This window comes from Malus domestica, chromosome 15, assembly GCF_042453785.1.
Source record: "Malus domestica chromosome 15, GDT2T_hap1".
NCBI lineage: Eukaryota > Viridiplantae > Streptophyta > Magnoliopsida > Rosales > Rosaceae > Malus > Malus domestica.
In genome coordinates this window covers 12383556-12401543 of record NC_091675.1, presented here as the reverse complement: position 1 = coordinate 12401543, position 17988 = coordinate 12383556, and the positions used below count along the sequence as shown (strand labels likewise).

The window sequence follows — 17988 nt, the reverse complement described above, 5'->3', positions numbered from 1 at the left end:
AATTGTTATTTTGTTTGGTGCGGGAGAGTTTTTTTCCCTTCATTCAGGTTATTTTTTTGGGAAGGTTTTTATTGAGGCTCATTGTCAGGACTCTCTATTTGATTGTACGTTGTTCTTATTATAAATGAATATCGTACTTCTTAAAAAAAAAAAAATACGGTCTGATAGTATTTTTCTTCACTTATACGTAAGAGGTCATATGTTCAAATCTCGTGAATGACAAATTTGATACCATATTAGTTTGCTCATTATGTGGTTTAGCTGAACTCCATATTCTCTTTAATATAAAATATATCGTTGTATTAATAAAAAAAATCTCTTGCATTTATTTTTTGGTGAATTCAGTTGGTGTTTTGTCTTCATTCTCGACTGGTGAAAAGCTGTACGTTAAACATTACACGTTTCCATAAATATACATGTCACCCTACGGACACATGCCCTTCCAGGGGAAGTTTGGCAATGGCAAGTCAACACGTGTACTTGTTGAGGGGACCCACACTTTTGCAATCATCAACATGAAAGCAATTTACCAAACTACCAAGAAACGAGTTCAACACAATTACCGTCCATGAATTTATTTCATGTAAATCTTCTCCACAGGACCACAAACAAATAGTGAGCCAGATCCACATCTTTAATAACATACTTTTGGAGAGAGGAATCCTATGATATGGATACACCAAAACTGTAACGTCTCATGTCAAAATGTTATGTGTGAGCGCACGCCACTATAACGGTGTACCAGTCCGGTGGAAATTGCTCTCCTAGTTTTATGTCTTGACATCAACAGCTAAGTAAAAGCAAGCTCTAGATGAAAATATGAAATCGCAGAGACAGAGAGAGCATCCTCCTCCAAAACTCCACACATGTTGCCTACTTTTATTTCTTAACTAAATATAGCCAGAAAGTAACATAAGGTTTAAACTTGATGAATACAAGTATTGAGCATTATGTCGAATCCCCCGGCAGACAAATTTTCCCCCCGGGGGGGGGGGTCCAAAACGCAAAGGGTTCAAGATATAGAACAAAAAAACTGCTTACTGAGAAGGCTTTAATAATGCACATTTCTAGTTCTTGAGAACTCCTAGTTTCTCCAAGGAAGCACGGATATCGTCGCTCCCGCAACCTTCACTGGTCTGAACTATGTTGGGGGTGTCAAGTGCCAGGACATCGGATAGAGGGTAGTTTCGGTTCGTGTGGAGTTGACTGATTGCATTGCTGGCAACTCCTTTCAGCACTACACTTTTGTGCAGTCCACCAAGCAACCCTTCGTAGTCTGTATCCCCGCATTCTCCCGCGACAACCACCACTTTCGATAAGTCTACCCCCCATCGGAGATATAAATACCTAAAGCAAATGCTCGTTTCAGTGATCAAAGATTCAAAAGCAATTTCAAAGCAGTTTTACAATTTTACTAAACCAATGATCATTTGGATTTGTCGACAACAGGACATAAGCATTCACTTTATTACTTTTAAGTAATATATGTAATTAGATTCTACTAGACTTTTACCATGGACGTGATGAGTTCATTCTTGTCAGATAAACCATAAAGCGAAAAGTCACTAAATTAACTCAATAGTTTAGATAAGAATAGATGTGCTTGAAAGAAGTTATGCATAAATACTGTACCTGAGGGCTTGAGAACGAGACGCCAATACTGGAATAACGTTCACTCTGGTCCCGTTTTGGCAGTAAATTACATGGCACCGTAAAGCCTGAATCCTCAGCACCTTCCGGAGCTCCTTTACCGAGGGTAGCTGCAAAGATGAAATAAAAGAATTTCCAACGATGTAAATCCAATGTAATACACTATAAAATATTACATGCTTCAATAAAAAATCGAGGTTCATTTGTATCATTAATTGAAGTTGCCCAGTGCACTAATGTACCAATGTACCAATCATTTTTATCATTAATTTAAGAATTCATACCAAACTCATCCAGAAAAAAAATTGATGAACACTTACCTTTCCTGGCGTCTGCACTTTGAAAGCATAACAATAGTCGGTTGAAAGTTGATCAGCTGCAGAAACAATCTCCTCACTCCCAGTCTTCTTATCATTAATTGAAGTTGCCCAGCGTACCAATGTCTTCCTCAATCCTTCTCCACCCCAACGATATTCAATGTGTGAATGATAATAAAAGTCGACCACAAAGGGGCGCTCCTCAGAATTAATAGATGGATAGTAGAGATCACTGCCACTGTTGCAAATATATGCATCAAAATCATTAGGGTTCAAGCCCCCTGAAACCAGAAATGAACGTATCTCGATTATGGTCAAGGATGTTGACAATATGAATCCTACAGAGCCTTCAGCCTTCTCCTTTCCCATAGCCTCAAAAATATTTTTTGTAATTTCATTAAGTTCTGTAATGGTTTCACAATCCACAGAAATGACAATAAGATGTTTCCTCCTCCTCAAAACTGGGAACTTTCCAGCACTGTTATGGTCTGCTTTCTCTGAGAACCCAGCCTTCCGAGTGTCCCTCGAAATACCCTTTGACCATGCCAAAACAGCACTCTCTATTTTACTCCTTTTATCAGCAGTATTTCCTTCAGAATCTAAACTATCATTTACACTAGTTCCGCTCTTTTCTCCATCCATTGAAAACTTCAAGTTCAAAGATAAATCTTGTATATCTCTCAAGGAATCACTTGGGGAATCTGATTCTGAAGTGCCTCCTCCATCCTCACTTCTCTGCCAATGTGGTTGCCTCTGTTTGACACTGGCTATTCGGGATAGATAAGTTTTGCAGTGCTCGGGCCACGAAAATAGGTGAATGTTCTTCAACCCATTCTGCCGACATCTTGCCCAAAGCTGCTTATCAGCAACAAGCTTCAGGAGAGCATCAGCAATAGACTGCTGATCATGAGGATCAATAAGAAGACCATTGTCAAGTACCTGCAGAAATAGCTCCAATCAGTTTTCGAATTCCAACAACTAGTCTATGTAAATTGTAAAATACATGTAAAACCTTCTATTAATTCTTTACGACCAATGAGCAGGCATACCTGATGTATATCAACAGGGCCTCCATTTTTTGTGGCAACAATAGGTAAACCATGAGCAGCTGCCTGTACAATGAAAGAGCAGAAGTTAAACTCATTCGTGAAAAAAGAACAAGAAATCATAAATAGTCGAATAGCACACAACTCCTCATAAGTCATAAGTTTTAGACTCTCACCTCAATTAAAGTGAGTCCAAAGGGCTCAATGAAAGCTGGATTAATGAAAACACCCTGCAAAAAGGATTAAAATGAAATATTTAAACAACCATCAAGAACCTAGGACAGCACCGCAGACAACCAGCAAACCAAATGCCAAGAGCTAAGGCAATCTCTGGTCAGCAGTCACAGCAAGTAGCATGGCAGAGGCAGGATTGAAAAACCTACTTCTCACAGTGGTGATGATAGACTTAAGAAAAATGAGAGAAAGTTTCTACAGTACGTTTAAGTTAAAAAGAAGAGGAGCATTAACAGGACCAGTTTTACGTTAGGTGGACTGAGAGTTGATTCTTGTTTATGGGTATGAAATAATAGCTAATAATATTAAACTAATTGCCACAATAAAGTAAGAATAATAGTAAAGTTTCTGTAGCTACAAATTAAAAATAATTCTACCAGAGCACTGCAGGTATACAATGTTGAACACTTGGGAAAAAATTGAATGGCAAAAGATATAAACAAGTACAGTTAAATAAACCTTTGCATGAGTTGTATAGAAAAGAGTCCAAACAAAGGAAAAAAAGTAAATCCAAATGCACACTGCACAAAACTATGTTAGTGGAAGATCTATAACAGTGTTTCACTTTTTCCTATATAGAGTGCACAGATAAATAAGTTTACTTCCCATTTCTAGATTCTAAACAACAATAGGTACCTTTGTCTTTGCTGCTAGACGATATATCTCAGGAACATCAGACTGTTTGTGATGTTTGGGGTATGCGACTTGCCCATACAAATCATATTTGTCAATAAGCTTGAGCACTGAGAGAAGAAGAGAAGCACTTGTGCTTGACATTTCATCAATTCCATCGCGGTTACCCATAATGAGTGTCTGCAGAGTAGAGAGTACAGAGGAAAAGAAAAAGATTAAGCAAGTACCATTGGCTCAGCAACAAAGCCAATCAGCTGGTCAAATAAAACACAAAGGTATCTACAGCAAGAAAGTGCCATTAAGGATTCTAACATACAAGGTTAGCAAGCTCTCTTAGTGGACGACATTCCCCAAATGCTTTGAGTAAAGTTGTGATGTTCTTTTTTGGATCTGGTCTAGCAAGGGCAAGAATCATAGGCTTGCGAGGATTGGTAAAGAAACGCATTATCTGCATCATGAAAAAATTCAGTTGGCACCAGTCAATGCATAATTCATGAAAACACAAGGGTTGAAAATTACAAAGCAGGACACATTGAAACTGACTGATCAGCTATATCTCTGAAAGAAATCAGAGTAAAATGAATAAAGAATAACTAGCACCTCAGACCAAATAGGTGGGTCTGGAGAAGTAGGATGGTCTTCATTTGCTTCTGTTTCAGCATCAATATCACCATCATGCGGAACAATATGATGGAACTCCATTCCAGGAGGAATTATCTGCACAGAGATACTAATTTATAAGGTATGTATATAAAACGAGCAAGCCACGAGTACATAGACCTTAAAACAGTGCTGCTAAGATTAGCAAGAAAAAAAAAATACTCAGAAGCATACCCCACCCCACTCATATTGGACCAATTTTTCAAGTCCTCCCCTAGAGTTTGGAAAAGCACTCATCAAGAATATGAAAGAAGATCTCAGCACTTACCACCATGCGGGGCATGGACCTTCCATAACAGCTCACATTGCGCCTGATCCTAGCTCGTAGTTTACGCTCCAGTATAGGATCAAAACCATCATACAACCGCCATTGCTCTTCTATCTCCTGTCTAGTGCTGGTAATAACTATTTCAGAGGCATCAAGGGCTAACTCCTCAGCCTCTATCCGACGCATTATTTTATATGTTTTGTTGATCTCATCTCTTGAAAGTCGGCCTTGCTTTAAAAGTTGCTCCAACTTATCTCGGCCGAGTGAGTGGCCAGTAAAAAGCATCGGTACATTTAAAGCACCAGAGAGAAGAGCAGCTGAGTCACCAGCATCTGCATAATGCCCATGGATGGCAACAGGCCAGACTGGCTTCCCACCACCAACTTGTTCACCCAAAACTTTGGACATTTGCATTATGTGGTTCAATGCACCATCAACAAATTCAGGTATGTGTGGCCAGAGTTCTTCCTTGGGAATGTATTTATCTTTGGGACCGAATGGTATACGAATGATATAAGAACCACTGCTCTCTCCCACCTCTTCTTCAAAACATTCTGTATTTATTGGAGTCAGCATCTCTGTGGGCTCACCATAACTCCAGTCTACATCCGGCGAAGACACTTGTCTTGTTAGTAGATCAACTCGGTACACTCCTGGTGTGGTACCCAAAGCCCTTGCAAGTTCTACTACATACTTAACCTACATGGAATATAAACCCAGCATTATGCAGGTAGCTATATAAGCTACTACAAAATGTATTTTTATATCAAACAACAAATGCACAGTGCAAACCGGGACTGGAAGTGAAACCACATTAACAACAAAATATTACCTGACCACCGGTGTCAGAGTCCCGACCGAGCTCCATTTGTTCACCTCGTATAAGACCATGAAGGCTGCACGAATACTTGTTGTCAAAAACATTATTATGAAAACAGAAAAATTCTGCAGCAGCTAGTTAAACAATCATCCCCCTGCTTCCGTTAAATACTGATGGTTGTATCAACTGATATTATCATTTAAGAAGCCCCATGCAAAACTTAAAAAACTAAAGTTCAGTTCATGCCTTATTAGTACAATGTATAGCTTTTTCCCCTTCTGCTGACTAATCCATGTCTCCATTGCGTCAACGGAGTTAATTCTAGGCAGTTTGCTTCTGTGACTATCACCGTGAGCTGATATGTCACTCACCAAATCTCCCTTCTCTCCCTCGGACAAGTCTTCAGACATATCAGCAGTAGCTTCTCTGCGACCTCTTTCACGTTCAAGGCGGCGTTTCGCCATCCGTTGAGCTTCTTCTCCCTCAAGCTGCAGAAGAATAGATAATGAGAAGGAAAAAAAAAATTAAATAAAATGGTCATAAGTTTTCTCTTCTATTTCATTCATTTTCCACCTAAAATTACCGTCTCATTTGTTAAATTGCATTTAAACAAAATGGTCATAAGTTTTCTCTTCTCTTTCTTTCGTTTTCCACGAAAAATTACCGTCTCATTCGTTAAATCACATTTAAACAAAATAATCATAAGTATTATCTTCTCTTTCTTTTGTTTTCCACCAAAAATTACCATCTCATTCGTTAATTAATACGTATTCATGTATCAGCAATTTCCAAATTCCAAAATTGACAAGACCCTACGAACAATTAGTACATAGTAATAATTAGAAATTAAAAGGAACAATTTTTATATAAAACATTGGATTTAGCACACTCGGAAAAATTATTATTCACTAATGCAAGAACACACATCCAGCAATCTTAGCTTGCAAGCTATCAGCACACGAATCAAACAGGCACAAAGCGCACGAAGAACAATCTATATCGAAAATTTTCAAGCCGAAACGTAAGCGAAAAGCAACAAACCTGCTTCTTCTGGCGGGCCAAGTTCCAAATCCGCCAGCACAAATTTTCCAATCTAGTGTTCCTCTCCTGTGGACTCCTCGTCGCCGCAGCCTGCCATCGATTCCCACCCATCATCAATCAAACAGAAAACAGAGCAGAAACATAATTTAGAGAGAGAAATAAAGGAGAGAGAGAGAGAGTGAGACTTACGCGAACCCAGGAGCGATGGAGATCGGTCTCATCGAAGCCGGTGATGACTTCCTCGACGAAGTATCGGGTGGGACTGAAGTGTCCTCTCTCCCGGAGCAGCAGAGAGGATTTGGCGTCGTCGACAAGTCCCGGGCCAACGTCCAGAATCGCCTCCAGGTAACTGTTTATCCAATCGTTCCCCGCCATTAATCACCAAATCTGAGCTTTTCAGTGCCAGCTGGTTCGGCAGCTGATTCCGATTGCAAATTCAGAGAGAGAAGGATAGATGAGAGAGAGAGAGAGAGAGAGAGAGAGCTGTGGACGGTGGAGGAGAGTGAGAAACGGAGGGAGGGGGGGGGTGTTTATGCATGTGAATGCGGGGGCGGAGGGAGGGAGGAGGTGGTGTTGGCCTTGACAACGAGCTTCTCTGTTTTGTTTTCGCCTTCAAATTTGGGATTTTCGCTTTGTCCACAATTGTTTGACTAATCCAGGATCTTTAATTACATAAAATTACTTTCTAGTCAAAAGGATGCTTTCAAGTTTAAAGTTTAGGACAACAAAATTTGAACCATTTTTTTGTTAGATTTAAATACATTTTGTAAAATGGACACTAACGAAAGAGAAGTTAGAAGTGATCCCTTGCCAAAAATAAAAAAAATGTTTATATATATATCAACTTCTCGGCGCGCTTTCGGGATTGAATTTTTTTATGAATACAATGCCTTTTTTATTAAAGTAATTTCTTAGCGTGCTCTTACGCGGGTATTAATTGAATTCTTTTATAACAAATACAATAATTTTAAATATATAAAAATTGCTTCGGTTATCCTTACCTATTGATATTTTTTATTCCATATATGTGTTTTCTTCTTTTTTAAGAATATTCTATATGGGAATTTAATTCCTTTTTTATCGTTTTAATCTATATGTCACTATGAAACGAAATAGTTGCGTATTGAAACAATTTTGAATCTTTATAATTTATGACATACCCTGACCGAGATCGAGGCATGCTGACCGTCATGTGAGAGTGACATAGCCATGTACACAGTGCGGAAGCAATAAGGAGAAAAAATATACGAAGAAATAAAAACCGGAAGCTACTAATGTGCACTTATAAACAGGAAGTGCTAGGAGTGAAATACAAGTGTAAATACACCTAATCAGAGCATAGAAAGTCTAGGTGTAGTCCAGTAAGACAAGTACTAGTTAAACAGTATAAGAAGATATCCTACTAATATTTTATTCTGTCAGAACCGCTGAGATCCTCAATGCCACCAACAGCAAGTCTACCTAATACCTGGAGGGGTGCAAAACAGAAAACGTGAGTGGGCAAAAACAAAGCTTTTAAGAACACATTTAACTTTCAAAATGCTCTAACCCCTCGCCATAAAACATGTATACTTTTTCCCAGAAATAGAATATAAACATATGCATATATATATATATATATATATATCAATTCAAATCATGCTACACATATTCATAATCATAAGTATGCCATGACAAGATATAAACAGGATAAGTAACTCAGGTGAAAATAAATTCATGGAAAATAATACATGAACCGGAACCCCTGCAAAAGTCTGTACGGCTGAATTCATAACTCATTAGTCAATCTAGCCGGAGTCACTACAATGACCTATACGGCACTACACTGCACACAAGTCGGAACCACTACAAGGGTCTGTACGACAAGACTGGTGTAATATAATTATACTCAATATTACGCTCTCATGATAGCTGGGCGATAAATCCTTAGTCACCTACGAGTCGGAACCACCTACGATGGTCTGTACGACAAGACTATGCACCTAAATTGGATCCAATGTGAGCATATGGTGCGGGAGGTGACATTATATACAAGCATGTGTCATATCTCTGCCTAATCACTAACACTGGGGTGCAGGTTTATGAGCTCTATGTTTCTCAATTAATCACAACCGTTAATCACATTCACAATTCATAACTCACCTGGACTTACCTAAGCGTCCACAACACCACAATTATATATATATATATATGCAAACATCATATGCATATTCTAAATATAAAACGTTTGGCATGGCAACTCAAATCATAACTCATTTAAATGCATTTTCTGGGAAAATATCAAGCATATACATATATACTTAAAATAAAAAAACCCATTCACTGGTATGTCGAAGGATTGTAGCCCCCGAGTCGCCTTTGACTGCGCTCGTCCTCGGGATAAGCCTCCCCTATATGCGAAACAACTATAAAAACGTTAATTTAAAGCACATAACCAATACTAGCTAATAACTTCTCATACATTGTTCAAATGGGATGTTTGAATATACTAATGTGATCTACACAACCTCACGAACATCCCTATATTTTTAGAAAAAATTTCCGACCACCCACGCGCCGCCACGCATCGGCCAAGGCACGGCCAGACGCACCGCCCACGCACGGGCACGTGCCAGGCACATTGACGGCGGCAGTTAACGCCGTCAGGAATATTCTGTCCAAAAGCAAGCATATACCATCAATTATTAACGGCATCATCTAATGCCGTTAGCATATTCCGTCAAAACTGGGGGAATATGCCCTTGTCTTCTCCGAATGTCGCCGGACGCTGGTGACTTCGCCTGTTTCTGGAATTTATTTCAAAACCTTATATCTTCTTCATTTCTTAACCAAATTCCATGAAATTTGAACCAATTTGAAGATCTCACCAAGACGAACAAAACCATACATGAGTCGAGCCCTGAAACCCGTCGGAAAAAGCCTCGATATTCTGGAAAATCTTAAACTCGTCATTCTCGATAATTCGACGTCCAAATTCTTCCAACGAACCATTCCGAGCCTCGTGAGGACCTCCTTAAGCCACCTGTAAGCTTGAAATCCCCAAAAACGCACGATTTTACGATTGCATGAATAGTGACATAAATCGAGTTAGGGGTTTCACGAGTTTTCGAAGAAGTTCTTACCTAAAAATGGTACCCTTCAATTCATATGAACCTTAGGAACGCAATGGTGTCCTTTAAACCCTCGATCTGCAAACTTTCGAATAGTTTGTCGTTAATCCGTACGGGAGAAAATGAGAGATAGTGAGTCCGAGGTAGAGAGCACAGGAGAGAAGAGAGAGAAATGTACTTTTGTGTGTGTGTGGTCCAAATTGGGTCACCAACCAAACATCTAAAACTTTAAAATTTGATTGAGTCCAAACCTTAGCTCATTTACACACACCACCACCACCAACCGTTCAAAGGCAATTTCAACAATTCACGTTATCAATAACTTTAATTCAGGACGGGCTATGACAATTTAACCACAAGAATTTGTTTGTGTAATTTGTGTTCACTTTAGGTTTCTCTCTTTAAAGATTTTTTTCGTATCTATATATGTACACTTTCATTATATTGTCGAATTTGTTTTAATAAATATTGTTGATTGGTAAGAAAAAAAAACATAATATTGTATTGTATATATGAATAATTTATAAGTTTGGAACAGGAGAACCTTTACAAGGTAGGCTATTTAGCCAACTAATCAATTCAAATATTAAGCTTTTTTTTTTTTTTTTGGAAACTAATAAGCTTTTTTTGTTTGTTGGCAAATTACAAATACGCGTTAGGTGGAGATCACAAAAATTATCTGAAAACAACAAAAGACAGTATTTTATTTGTCCGAATAAGTAAGTTCATAATATTAAATAAATAAATAATAAATAAAGACTAACATATAAAGTAATTATTTTAAATAGTTAATTAATGTCCAAACTCACAGTGTTGATTAGTTTGGACAGGTGTCGAAGAGATGTGAAGAGTAGGAGGCCTTTACACGTAAAGTGTGTGTGTTTGAAATTCACGTCAACTTAATGATTGAGTGAGTGATCATCATCGCCAGATTCTCAAATTACATATGTTTATCGTACATCATGCGATCATAAATTATTATAAATTATTTTATTTAAAATTGAATATGAACAGTACTTAATAAAAATTAACCGCACAATACACGATGAAAAGATGTGATTGGAAGATTTCAAGATCTTCACAAAGAAAATCCGACAAAAATCCTCTCTCTTGAGTGAAAAAGAGAAAATACTTTTAATTATTAGAATAATGGAGCTAGGAGAATCTACTTGTATATTCCCAAGGACTTGGAGACAAGTTTGGTAAGTGCAATGTAAAAAGGGAAAATTTGAAATAGGTCTAATTTTATAGGCTAACTTTTGAAATATGTCTAATTTTTAGTTATTTTGACTCATATCAAAAGACCTCAAGGAAAAAAGCGTAAAGTTTGGTAAGAAATTACGTGTGTGTGATGTGGCACGAGGTGGACAGTGGCCGGAGGGCGATGGAAGCCTAGGTGGTGGACTAGATCTAGGCTTTACTAATTTCTTGTTTTTTATTTTATTTTATCTTACCCTGTTAAATGACACATTTGCCTTTAATTTTGAAGGCAATTAGGATGGAATTTGAAAAACTTAAGAGATATTCATCAACTTTTCCCCTGAACTTGTAAGGATTGGTCAATTTTACCTCTCAACTTTAATTTTGGTCAATTTCTCCCCCCTTCAACTCTCATAATTAGTCAATTTGCACCCGACTGTTAATTTTTTGAATTTTTCATCTATTCTTCCGTTAAGTAAGTATCCACATGACTGATTTTAAAGGGCAAAAAGGTCATTTTCCCTACACCTTCGATCTTCTTCCTTTTCTTCGAACTTTCTCTTCTTCTTCCTTGTGTCCATGTTGAGCTTGTGACTATTAATAGATGAACATCAATCACCGACTTTGAGAATTTAAGAAGAAATGAGGATAAGAAGAAGCTTGTAGGAGAAGAAGATTTGGAAACTTTATATCTATTTTTATTAATATTGGATTCATCAGAATTACAAGAGGGAAAAAGAGTCTTATATATCTGCTTTAAAACTACTAGGCGTATCAAATAAGCTAACATAGAAAACCATGTTGATGTGGCAATTGCTAACATGTCACATATACTCAATACCCCCTCAATCATAACTGGGAAGTCCCAGTTTTAGATTGCCAGTATGTCGAAGAAAATCAAGACCATGTAATCCTTTAGTGAGAACATCTGCAACCTAGTCTTTGGTAGAAACATAGTGAACTATCAAATCACCCTTTTGGACATGTTCACGAATGAAATGAAAGTATGTTTCTAAATGTTTAATTCTGGAATGCTGCACTGGGTTTAAACTAAGGGCAATTGCTGAATGATTGTCACAATATAACAAAGGAGGATTAGGCAAAACAACACACAAATCCTTTAAAATCAATCTGAGCCAAGCAATATCAGCGGATGCATGAGCTAAGGCTTTGCATTCAGCTTCTGTGGAACTACGAGAAACTGAATTTTGTTTCTTAGACTGCCAGGACACAGGATTAGCACCCAAGAAAATTACATAACCAGTAATGGACCTCCTTGTATTAACATCAGCTGCCCAATCAGAATCGCTATAACCCTTGATTTGCATATCAGTTCCAGCAGTAAAAGTCAAGCCACAGTTCATAGTACCCTGAAGAAACCTCAATATTCGCTTAACCAAACCAAAATGTACATCTGTTGGAGCACTCATAAATTGACATACATTGTTGACAACAAAGGCTATATCCGGTCTGGCAAATGTCAAGTACTGTAAAGCTCCCATAAGATTGCGATAAAGTGTAGGTTCGGACAATATGTCCCATTCATCAACAAGAACAGAGTGATGTGGCTGACATGATGTAGAACATGGCCTACAATTGTCTATACCAGCCTTATGTATCAGATCTTTGATATACTTTTCTTGGTTCACAAAGATATCACCATTAGATTTATAGTGTATTTGTAAACCTAAAAAGTATGTAAGCTGACCCAAATCCTTAAGATCAAACACCCCAGCCAAATCATCTATCACATATTGAATTAAAACTGAATTCGAACCTGTGATGAGAATATCATCAACATAGAGTAAAAGAATGACCACATATGTATTCACTTCTTTAACAAACATGCTGGAATCTGAGAGTGACACTTGAAAACCAAGAACAGTCAAGTAGCTTGTAAATTTGGCATTCCATGCCCTTAGAGCTTGCTTCAATCCATAAAAAGACTTGACAAGTTTACAGACATATGAATGATGCTTAGAGTCTAAAAAACCTTGAGGTTGTTTCATATATACATCCTCATGTAATTCACCATGTAAGAAAGCATTCTTAACATCAAGTTGCCTAATTGACCAATGAGGTGTAGCTACTAAAGCAAGAATAATCCGCACCGTGGTATGCCGAACCACATGACTAAAGGTTTATGTGTAATCTAAACCTTTTTCTTGACTAAAACCTTGGGCTACTAATCTAGCTTTGTATCTAGAAATAGTCCCATCAGGATTTCTTTTGATTTTATATACCCACTTGCAGCCAATAATGTTCTTATTTAAAGGAGAAGGAACAAGAGTCCTCTTGCATTGCTTGTTGCCATTGAGGAATTTGAGATGCAATTCTGAAATTTGAAGGCTCAAAGGCATCTATAATATCTGCAAGAAATGTAAACCCTTCAAAAAAATGATTACTGTCATGTAATTCCAAGGATTCAATTTGAGGAAACATTGTAGCAAGAGCACTATAATCTTTTCGGGTTATAGTACCAGTCTTCAACCTTGTTTGAATACCTTGAGGAATGGAGTCATTTGATAATGTTGCAGATCCCAGAGGAACAATATCTGGTAACTACACTTCCAACTGTCTAGAAGAATGGACATGCAACACAGGGGAATGGGAAAGAGTAGCATCTAAACTAGAATTAAACTGAACTGAACTGTTTGGTGAAGGAATGGAATCCTGAACATTGTGTTCATAAATAGATTGACTTGAATTTGCAGTACCAACTGATGTATGAGACTATGCAGAGACATGTGGAATATTAGTACTAGAAGAAGCATGTCTTTGTCTCAGAGAAGAAGATACTAAATTCACAACAATAGGCCTTGTAGACACATTAGTAGTATTGACAAGCCCAGAATTATAATACTGCGAAGAAACTGAAGTACAAGCAAAAGGAAAACACTCATCATCATGAATAACATGCCTAGATATTAAAATCTTGCCTGTAACACGATTGTAACATATAGCACCTTTGTATCCAAAACAATAGCCCAAAAAGACACATTAAGAAGATCTAGGCTGAAGCTTATGAGCATTGTAAGGCCTAAGATAAGGATAGATAGCTGAACCAAAAATCTTGATAGAAGATATGTCAGGTGTCTTGTGAAACAAAATGCTAAAATGAGACTGCATTCCAAGATTTTTAGCTGGCATTCGATTAATCAGAAACACAGCATGCGCAACAGCATGATACCAGAACTTGAGAGGCAATTTTGCAGCATTCATCATAGTAAGGGCAGTCTCTACAATATGCCTATGCTTCATTTCGACTAAACCATTTTGTTATGGGGTGTAAGGACAAGAAATAAAGTGTAGGATACCATGAGTATGAAGATAGTCCTTAAAAACATTACTCAAGAACTCACCACCACCATCAGTTTGAAAAACTTTTATCTTGATATTAAATTGATTCTCAACATAAGCACAAAAGCGAACAAAAATACCAAAAGTTTCTAATTTATTCATTAAAGGGAAAACCCATACAAATCAAGTAGCCTCATCTACAAATGACACATAATATCGGAAACCCTCAGGAAAAGCAACAGGTGAAGGACCTCAGATATCACAATGAACTTTATGAAATGGAATATCAACTCTATCTATCTTATATGAAAAAGGACAATTTACTCATCTTGCCACTAAGACAATCAGTACAAACATGAGTAGTTACATCACTAGCTAATAGAACCTGAGAATTCTTTAACATAGCTGCTAGAATGTCATTAGAAGGGTGGCCCAACCTATGATGCCACAATGAAGACTTAACAACTTTTCCCAATAACGCAGAAGAACAGAAAACACCTTGAGTCAGTAGCTTGGGAAACACATGTACAGGGATTCAAAACAGTTCATTACTGCTACTCTTTCCTTTGTAAAGTATCACCCCTGTGGCCTTGTCCTGCACAAAGAAGTTTAAATCATCACAGATAAACCAACTGTGGTTATCTTTGCACAACTATTTTACAGAAAGAAGATTAACGGTCAACATGGGAACATGTAAAACATTACGAAGATAAAGAGTATTAGGTGGACTTTGAATAGTCACAGTGCCAATATTTTGAACATCCAAAGTTGTACCATTCCCAACAATAATCTTCTTATCTCCATTATAAGGAACGGCAAATTCTAATAGATTAATATCATGACTCATATGATGTGAAGCCCCAGTGTCCACCATCCAACACTCACCCTCAGAAACAGATTGTGTAGGTAAATCAGGCATATTTGGTGGCATAGGAACTCCTGGAATTTTAGAGAACATATGAGACTGTGAAGCCTAAGTCATAAGGGCAGGAGTTGGTGAAAAGCCTTAAGGATAAGACTGTGTATAAGTGTTGCCTTGAAGCCCATAAGTAACAGGATATGTAGTAGGATGCACAGAGGTAAGATACTAAAACACAGGACTTAAATCTTGATAAGCATAATTGGCACTGAGAGAATGAGGTGGAGGAGCCCTTTGATAGGCAAAGTTTCCCCTATGTCTACAGTCAACTGCAATATGACCGCGTTTACCACAAATTTGAAACTCCTTAGGTGGTTGAGTATTGTCATTTCGATACAAACAAGTGACTGTAGTATGTCTTTTCCTTAAGCAAATCTGACACTCAGGAATAACCTCTTACCTATTTGATGTATTGCCAGACCAAACATTACCACTTTTAAAACCATTAAACTTGGGTTTAAAACCACCTGAACCTCAGCCTTTATAACTTGTAGTATTTCTATATGACCGATTGCCTTGACCACCAAAATTGTCCTCATTAGGTTGAAAATGATTTCCATGAGGTTGAAAATTAGGCCCATTAGAAGTCTGAGAAAAACCATATTGCGGAGAAAGACCAGTAGGTTGTGAGAAACTAGGAGACTGAGAAAACCCAACAGTGGAAGAACCAGGAGCTACAAAACCATATCCATAAGTTTGAGGAAACTGGACTGTAGACCCTGAAGCACTAGAAGAACCAGACGAACTAGTCATAGGATTAAATGTAGGCAAACCGGCATTACCATACATTGCAGCCATAGTATGAACAAGAGACTGCATCCGAGTTTCAAGATTCTTTTCAGCCCCTAATAATTGTGCCCGAAATTCCTTCAGTGTGATTGGTGTTTCTCTTGCTAGAATCACTGTTCGGATCATGTCAAAATCAGTTGGAAGACCAGTCAAAGCTGCTATAACAATATCATTATCGGAGACTTTCTCACCAGCAGCAACAAGTTTATCTTAAATGACCTTTAACCGCAACAAATACTTGTCTACACTATCACCACATTTCTGAATAGTGTGCAGCTCAGCCTTCAAATGATTAATACTAGCACTAGACACAGCCATATATCTATCTTGTAATGCAATCCAAGCCTCATGAGAAGTTTTACAACCAACTACATGCTCCATAGCATCATCACTAAGTGTAGCAATGAGAAGACTTAACAAAGCCATATCTGTCTTAATCCAATCTTTATAGGCAGTATTAATTTCTTTGGTAACACCTAACTCAAGAGTCAAAACATATTTAGGAGGGCAAACAGAATCACCAGTGAAATGATCAAACAAATCATACCCACGAAGTACAGAACAAAACTGAAAGTTCCATTTGATGAAATTATCATCATTCAGTTTGATAGTCAACATCCCTAAAAGACTCTCCAACTTCACCGATTCAGACATGATTTGGCAGGAAACAGAAAATTACAGAGAAGACCCAAATGGAAACAAAATTAACCCAAATGAAAAACTTCACAAAAATCTTGAAATCGTAAAATTCCTCAATCAAAACTGTTAGATCCTGATGAACACATGGTTATCGACCTTAATTCATCAAGAAATAGAGACAAAATGGCATCGGCCTTCAGAACAGATTATCATCAATCAATCAAAATCACTATCATCATCAAACGAAGCAGGTTTGGCATCGGCCTTCATCATTACAAAAATCAAGATTGTAATATACAGAACTATTATACTAATGTCCAAAAAAAAACCCAGAAAATCAACTTCACCAAAATCTTGAAGTAGCGAAGAACAAAGAAAAACCTCGAGAAACGGAGCAGCGGAAATCCGTCCATGATCAATTGTGTAAGCAAGAAAGGCTCTGAGATACCATATTAATAGATGAACATCAATCACCGACTTTGAGAATTGAAGAAGAAATGAGGATAAGAAGAAGCTTGTAGGAGAAGAAGATTTGGAAACTTTATATCTATTTTTATTAATATTGGATTCATCAGAATTACAAGAGGGAAAAAGAGTCTTATATATCTGCTTTAAAACTACTAGGCGTATCAAATAAGCTAACATAGAAAACCATGCTGATGTGGCAATTGCTGACATGTCACATATACTCAATAGTGACAGCCACCAACGCCTCCCTCCTCCGATGTTTGCAGCTCAGTCCATTTGATATGGTGCTTTTGCAGTTTGCAGCTGCCCACACCCCGTCGCCTCTTCCCTTAGCCTCGTCTACCTCTGGTAAGGTGTAGGGAAACCTACTTAAAGGAGAATGATAGTAGGGTGCAAATTGTCCTTTTTTGCCCTTAAAAGGCAGTCATGCGGATACGTACTTAACAGAATAATAGATGGAAAATTTTAAAAATTAATAGTAGGGTGCAAATTGACTAATTATGAGAGTTGATGGGGGAAATTGGCCAATGGTCACAAGTTTAGGGGGTAAATTGATGAATACCTCAAAACGTAATGGTAGGGGTCAAATTGTCTGAAAAAATAGTTAAAAGGGGAAAATTGACACTTACACAATAATTCAAGGGGTTAAATGATAGTTTACTAAAAAAAAACCCGACTGGTTTACTTTACGAACAATACTTGACTTTACAAAAATAGATCGCATAAATGTTATGCAATTAGTTCCGTTTTTAAGCAGCAATGTTAGTTTTGCGTTGGATGCGTTAATGGTAATAGAAACAATTGTAACCTGAAAAACAATAATACATTATACGCTTTATGCCCTTTATGGTTGGTTGTCAATGAATAAAATCATTGACAATGAATCATACAAAA

General features: G+C 37.6%; 1 protein-coding gene across 1 annotated transcript; it reads right to left on the bottom strand.

Moving 5' to 3' along the window:
* Positions 1 to 812: 812 nt before the first annotated feature.
* On the bottom strand, positions 813 to 7442 carry LOC103400066 (probable sucrose-phosphate synthase 1). Its single transcript, XM_008338757.4, has 13 exons — positions 6859 to 7442; positions 6670 to 6759; positions 5875 to 6116; positions 5641 to 5704; positions 4809 to 5507; positions 4481 to 4597; positions 4197 to 4328; positions 3884 to 4060; positions 3190 to 3243; positions 3017 to 3079; positions 1971 to 2906; positions 1633 to 1760; positions 813 to 1347 (listed from the first exon to the last, which is right to left on the bottom strand). The coding sequence occupies exons 1-13, from the start codon at positions 7042 to 7044 to the stop codon at positions 1068 to 1070; spliced, it is 3168 nt and encodes a 1055-aa protein (XP_008336979.3). The 5' UTR covers positions 7045 to 7442; the 3' UTR covers positions 813 to 1067.
* Between the last annotated feature and the right edge of the window lie 10546 nt (positions 7443 to 17988).

Excerpts from the sequence above, each read along its gene's own strand:
- LOC103400066 (XM_008338757.4), bottom strand. The coding sequence starts at position 7,044 with ATGGCGGGGAACGATTGGATAAACAGTTACCTGGAGGCGATTCTGGAC. Across the intron at positions 6,760-6,858 it reads TCCATCGCTCCTGGGTTCGC|GCTGCGGCGACGAGGAGTCC; the intron begins GTAAGTCTCACT and ends AATCGATGGCAG. Across the intron at positions 4,598-4,808 it reads GGTCCATGCCCCGCATGGTG|ATAATTCCTCCTGGAATGGA; the intron begins GTAAGTGCTGAG and ends ATCTCTGTGCAG.